Genomic DNA, 5,959 nt, shown 5'->3' with positions numbered 1-5,959 from the left:
CAGTTCCACTGCCTGAGGTCAAGGTGGAACCTCTTGTAACCCCTGGCTCCTCACATACCACAAGGCATGGAGGTGTCTCTTTCTAAGCAACTGCTGAAAGGGCTGGATGACACAGCCAGAAAGTCTAGGGGGAGATGATCACCTGTAGAAGATAAGAAGGAGCCAAATGCTTTTCCTTCCTCTCTCCAAAGGGCTGCTCCAAGGCGTGGTTTCTTTGCACAGCCCCTCAGGAGACATCCCACACAGGAAGGCAAGGGCGCCTGTGGGCTGGCCTGCTGGGTCTCTCCATTGCATGACTTAGTAATGCTCCTCCTTCAGTAATGATTCCCAGCCCTGCCTGACTCATTTCCCCATTGCCTCATTCTCACTGCTCTGGGATTAAACTCTCAAACTCTTAGCACATATGCCTGCCTTAGGCTCTGTTTTTCAGGGAACCCAGGCACATACATTTGGAGTCTGAGATAACTTGGAATCTAAATTTTTAAATTTTGTATGAATAATAAATGTATACATATTTTGATATAAAAGCATATTTTGGATCATCTGGACAACCACGTTATAATTGAGTATTTCCACTCTATTTCAGTGTTTCCCTTTTAATTGCTTAAGATTATGCTAGCAAAAAGTACTGATTTAATTTTTATGAAAAGGCACAGACAAGATGAAATTGATTCTTACCACCATCTGAAGACAAAATGAAGTTATGGATGTAGAGATATTTCAAGTATTTCAATACAAGAAAATGGTGGGCCAATTTGAGGTTCTACCTGAGGTTTGGCAAACGGAAAGAATATATACAGCTGCTGACAGTCCGTAATTCATGTTCCAAGGGACATTTTGTTTCGGCAAAATAATTTAATGTTGTTAATTGGAATTTTATTGACTGGTAGGAGCTATGGAATAGAGAAAGCAGAGGTCTGATGAGGAACTTGAAGAAGTATGCTTTGTAAAGTAAGATATACATGTTATCTTTACTCTCCATTATAAAATATTCAATAATATCTACATCACTTGCTAATGCTTTTGGTACAAATGGATGTGGAATACAATTGAATATTTTCTTATTTAAGGGGAGCATGAAGAGGTGTTGAGGTTATGTCAAGGTAAACAAAACCACCATTGTGGTAAAGACCACAATGAGGGATAACTAGATATATGGCTTACAAGATGTTTATTGAATATGCAGAACAGTCTGGATGTTCCTAGGCAGGAGGAGGTTGGAGTGACTTTGGGTGGGTTGGTGTCCATGGCTGGGTAAACATTTCTAATAAGTAAACAAACCTATCAATGGCCAAGCTGCTTGTCACCTGTGAAGACTTCCAAGGAACCGGATGTGGGCTCCCCCACCCTTACCCCAGCATCTGGCACACCTGAAGGCAAATTGAAACATTTACAAGTACACAATTTGAGACTAAGATATTGTTATCATTCTCCTACTGAATACAAAAGCAATAGTAAAACACAAAGACCTGTGATAAATCACCTCTGATAAGTTGGAAAGGTGTGTCTTTATATATAATGGTAAAGAAAGACACCTTCATAACCCACATTTTCCAAAGAGAGAAATCACAGGGAGATGTACAGCAATGGGGCCATTTAAGAGTTCTGTGTTCATCTTGATTCTTCACCTTCTAGAAGGGGCCCTGAGTAATTCACTCATTCAGCTGAACAACAATGGCTATGAAGGCATTGTCATTGCAATCGACCCCAATGTGCCAGAAGATGAAACACTCATTCAACAAATAAAGGTAAGTTCTTAGTAATTATCCATGCTTTTTAAAACATAGCATAATGTTGTGACAGAGAGAACACGAGTGCCCTATTCCAGCTGTACGACACTGGCACGTATTTTTATGTCTAAGTTTCAGTTTCTTCATCTGTAAAATGGAAATAATAAGTTAACCATTAGGATTCTTCTGTCAGATAAGATAATAAATGCAATGCACATAACTCAGAGTGATACATTGTTGGCAATTGATAAATGATAAATTGATATGTACTGCTGTGGATTATGTCACTGAAAAGTTAGTTCTATAGTACAGCAGGGTCAGCTACATTTGACAGATATTGTGAGATGCACAGATCCTTTGCCTGATTTTACCCTTGGCACGTATCAGACTCTCCTTTTATTCTCCTAATTGGAACCCCCTTCCCTGTGATCCTAAAAGGAGCCCAAGATGCAAATCTCTGATGTAAGAACAACCCTGACCCTCTGATGGGAGAAAACCTTGCATTTTATCAGCCCCAATTCAAGGGATCCTTTCAAGGATTTCTTGCTACCTCTTACGTAGCAGAAGGGAAAGGAAGAAGACTTCCTGTCCTGGCAGGGGCATCTATAGCATTGAAGAAGGTCTTGTACAACAGCAAGCCGCTAAAACTAAGAGGGAAATGCTTTATGAAAGACCATCCCGGAATCTGGCTGTAGCACATCCAGAGGCAGTGCTGTACTAGTAAGAGGACTAGTCTGTAAAATGGGAATAATAATAATAAATACCTCTCTTATTGGATTTTGTGAGGATCAAAGTTTAAAATGCATGCCTATAAAGGGAAGCTGGGTGGAGTATGTAAGAATACGGTGCAATATTTTGCATGTCTTCTGTTAATCTAAATTTATCTCAGAACTTTAAAAAATAACTTTAAAAATGCATGCATTAGTGCCTGGTACATAGTAAGAGCTCAATAAATGGTAGATATAGTCATCAGCTCTCTCTAGATGGAAAATTAATAGAACAAGGGCCCAGAGGGGTTTCCCCAGAGATCCATTGCTCTAAGCAGAGGCAAATACAGAAAGATAATGTTTGGAAAGAAAACTGTCTCTACCTGCCGGGAGTGTGTGGTTAGAGAACTGGAGCAGTAGGGGATGGGGAACAGAGTGGAGGGTGTCATTCACCATAAAGTTTACCTACTTAACCCAAAGAGAATCAGGCTGTCTGTGATAAAAGGGAGATTCAGACTTCTTGAATCTCTCAATCATCTAAAATGTTGAGTGAGTTTTTGATTGTTTCTAAATTTGGAAGTGGCATCAGCAAACACGTGACCAGTGTGTTTCGGTCTCTGGCTAGACAGTGGGGTTCAGCAATATGCCAGAAGGAGAAAGTAGATGCCATATTCATCTTCAATGACCCTGGTAATTTGTGTCTACAGTATATAGTGCTTAGAGCTTTCAAAGTGCTTCCACTTCATTGTCCTTGGAGGTTTTCTTCCTGAGATATGTACTTCTCACTACAATTATTAAATTGGCTTTCTAGTATGGATCCTGAAGTTGGGGGTGAGATAATGATGGCTTCCATCATTTCCTTCTCTGTAACAAGAACACTTAAGTGAATAGAATGCTCAGAGTCCCTAACTCCCTCCTATTCGACGTGCCAGATCTGCAGAGTTGAGGGACCTCATCGAGGGCTTGGCCACCTTTCCCGACCATTCCTCCCTCTGCTCCAACAACCTTCTTGCTGATGAGAGACTCTCCCCTGGTGCCCCTGTGGGGACAGAAGCCTCTAAGTCAGCCTTTAAAATACTTGCTTCAGCAGGACAGTCCCCAGATTTCTCTACCTACAAGAGCAGTTGATGGCTCTGCATCACTTCCATCCACTGCATTCTTGCTAATATTAGTAGGGTGAGTACACGTCACAAGCTGAGGAGGGGAGAGTCAGAGAGAAACTCTCTCTCCCCTCCATCAAATATACATACACACACATGCCCATGTACACACGCAGACATACACGCGCGCGCGCACACACACACAAGAAGGTACACAATAGGGTTATTTTGGAGTCTGGGCAATGCACAGGACCCCACGCACTGCCTGTCTTGGCACTTCTATACCAGTTTGTCACTTACCAAACCCACTTTATTTATCCATTCATTTGTTTATTCATTCAACAAATATTTACGGAACATCTAAATTATGTCAGGTACTCGAAGTCCAGTGGTCAATATACTGTCCCTGTCCTGAAGGAATTTCTAGCCCATCCTATAAACTGTCACCCCCAACCTTCTCTCAGCCTGAGAGTCTAAGTGTGTATTAGGATGTGAGGTCATTTTCTGAAAATCTGGAACAGATGCCAAAACAAAGATCCCTTATTATTGTTTCTATTACAATGTAGAAGACAAGAGCATTCCATGTTACTTATTCTTCCTGGGAGACATTGGAAATTCACATTTCACAAGTCAAATGGTAATATAATACTCTAATATATGAAGTTTTATACCTACTTTTCAAGTTTTTGGTGATCTTGTCTCATTTTTTAATTTTATTTTTTAAAGTGACATAATATTAAACTCTCCTAGTGAGTGTTAAAAATCCAGGAGTTTTAGAAGAAAAAAATGTAAATCATTAAGAACACTTAAAAAAATAGAGGCAACCATTATTATCACTATTTGGAAGGGAGAAACTGAGGCTCAGAGAGGTAAAATAAGTTCCTCAAGTTGACCTCTTAGGAAGAGGCACAGCAGGATTCCCCCGTGCACTAATCCCCAAGTGCTGCTTCCCCATAAAATGATGAAGTGTTTCCGCTCCGAAGACGACCCCCACTAGGCAATGGAGTCTGGTCCCTCTGGTCTGTTCCCACAAGGACTTTGCTCCTGCAATGACCCCTTTTTCTCTTCCATTTTTGGGTTTTTTTCCGTTAGCATAAAAATATTGTACAATAGTTCCCATTAAAACAAACAAAACTGTCTTGTCCTGAAGTCCACTTCCAGCTACTGCCTATTTCTCCATTCCCCTTTAGTTCACAGAAAAACTTCTGAACCTGTTGTTGTCTGTACTCACTGTCTCCACTGCCTCACCTCCCACTTTCTCGAATCCACTCTATGGAGCTGCTGTCTTTATTCTGCCACAAGGGCTCACCATGCTGCCAAGTCCAGCAATCAGTTCTTAGTCCTCATATGAAGTGACGGCTCAGCAGTGCTTGACACTGATGATCACGCCCTCCTCCCTACAGCACTCTCATCCCACAGCTCCTCATTTCCTCTGCAGGCACTGGCTGCCCTTCTGAGGCCCCTGTACTGGCTCCTCCTCTTCCTACCTCTGAATGCTGGGGTCCCCCACATTCACTAGGCTCAGTCTTCAGGCTCTTCTTTCCTGTCTATGCTCACTTTCGAAGCAAATAGTTTTCAGTCCTAACAGACATACTGCCCCCTTTCTATAACAGTATCTTTTATCACTCTCCCTGCTCTCTTGTCATAACGTATCTCAGGGAATCTGCAGACACATTTATAATTTAACACTGTAGCTATTCCATTTTAGAGAAGTAAAATTAGGTGTAATTTGAAAATACATAATTATGCTATTTTCTTATATCTAACTCTTAGTACCACACTGCACAAAAAATAAATACTTCTATCAGCCCTTGGCAAAGTTTAAGAAAAAGAAAAATAAATAAATAGACAAATACTACCATAACATTTAGTATTACATTTAATTTGACTTAGTATATAATCCCAAAATGATTACAAGAGTCAGCAGGTGTTAAAATCACATTCACTTTTTCTCTTCATTACTACTTGCTGTGAGACCTTGAGAATTGTACTAAGTCTCAGTTTCACCCTCAAAGATTTATTGATCCTCAAAGGAGCGAGTGAAATGAAATGCGTAGCTAACATTATATACTTGCTTGTGTGAAGTAAACATTGTTCCTAGCACATCACGTTTCACTTTGTTCCTCACCACGACCTTATCAGCCAGTCACTATAATATAATATTCCATTTCGTAAATGGGAAAACTGAGGCTCGGAATTAGAAATTGCCGAATGTCCCACAAAAAGTGGTGCAGCCAGGATTAGAGTCTGTCTCTAGAGTCTGCATTGCTAGTGATTTTTTGATGACACAGGGTATATGGCAAATGCTCACAAAGCTTAGCTATTATTATTAAAATGTATTTCTACATTTCTTCTTCCCATCCTAACAAATAACTGGTTTTTGAAAATGTGAAATCCTGATGTGAATTTGAATGACTGATAA

The 5,959-nt window shown here is 40.4% G+C and overlaps 1 protein-coding gene across 1 annotated transcript in view; it reads left to right on the top strand.

Moving 5' to 3' along the window:
• Positions 1-1,012: 1,012 nt before the first annotated feature.
• Positions 1,013-5,959, top strand: part of LOC105541187 (calcium-activated chloride channel regulator 1) — a 33,755-nt gene continuing 28,808 nt past the window's right edge. Inside the window, exons 1-2 of the mRNA XM_011982101.1 lie at positions 1,013-1,103; positions 1,359-1,748. Coding sequence (XP_011837491.1) covers positions 1,587-1,748 — 162 coding nt within the window. The 5' untranslated portion in view covers positions 1,013-1,103; positions 1,359-1,586. The remainder of the gene's footprint in view (positions 1,104-1,358; positions 1,749-5,959) is intronic.

The sequence above is a fragment of the Mandrillus leucophaeus genome, unplaced genomic scaffold, assembly GCF_000951045.1.
Source record: "Mandrillus leucophaeus isolate KB7577 unplaced genomic scaffold, Mleu.le_1.0 Scaffold235, whole genome shotgun sequence".
In the NCBI taxonomy this organism is placed as follows: Eukaryota; Metazoa; Chordata; class Mammalia; order Primates; family Cercopithecidae; genus Mandrillus; species Mandrillus leucophaeus.
Note: the sequence above shows the minus strand (reverse complement) of the source record. Positions and strands in the feature narration are given on the sequence as shown.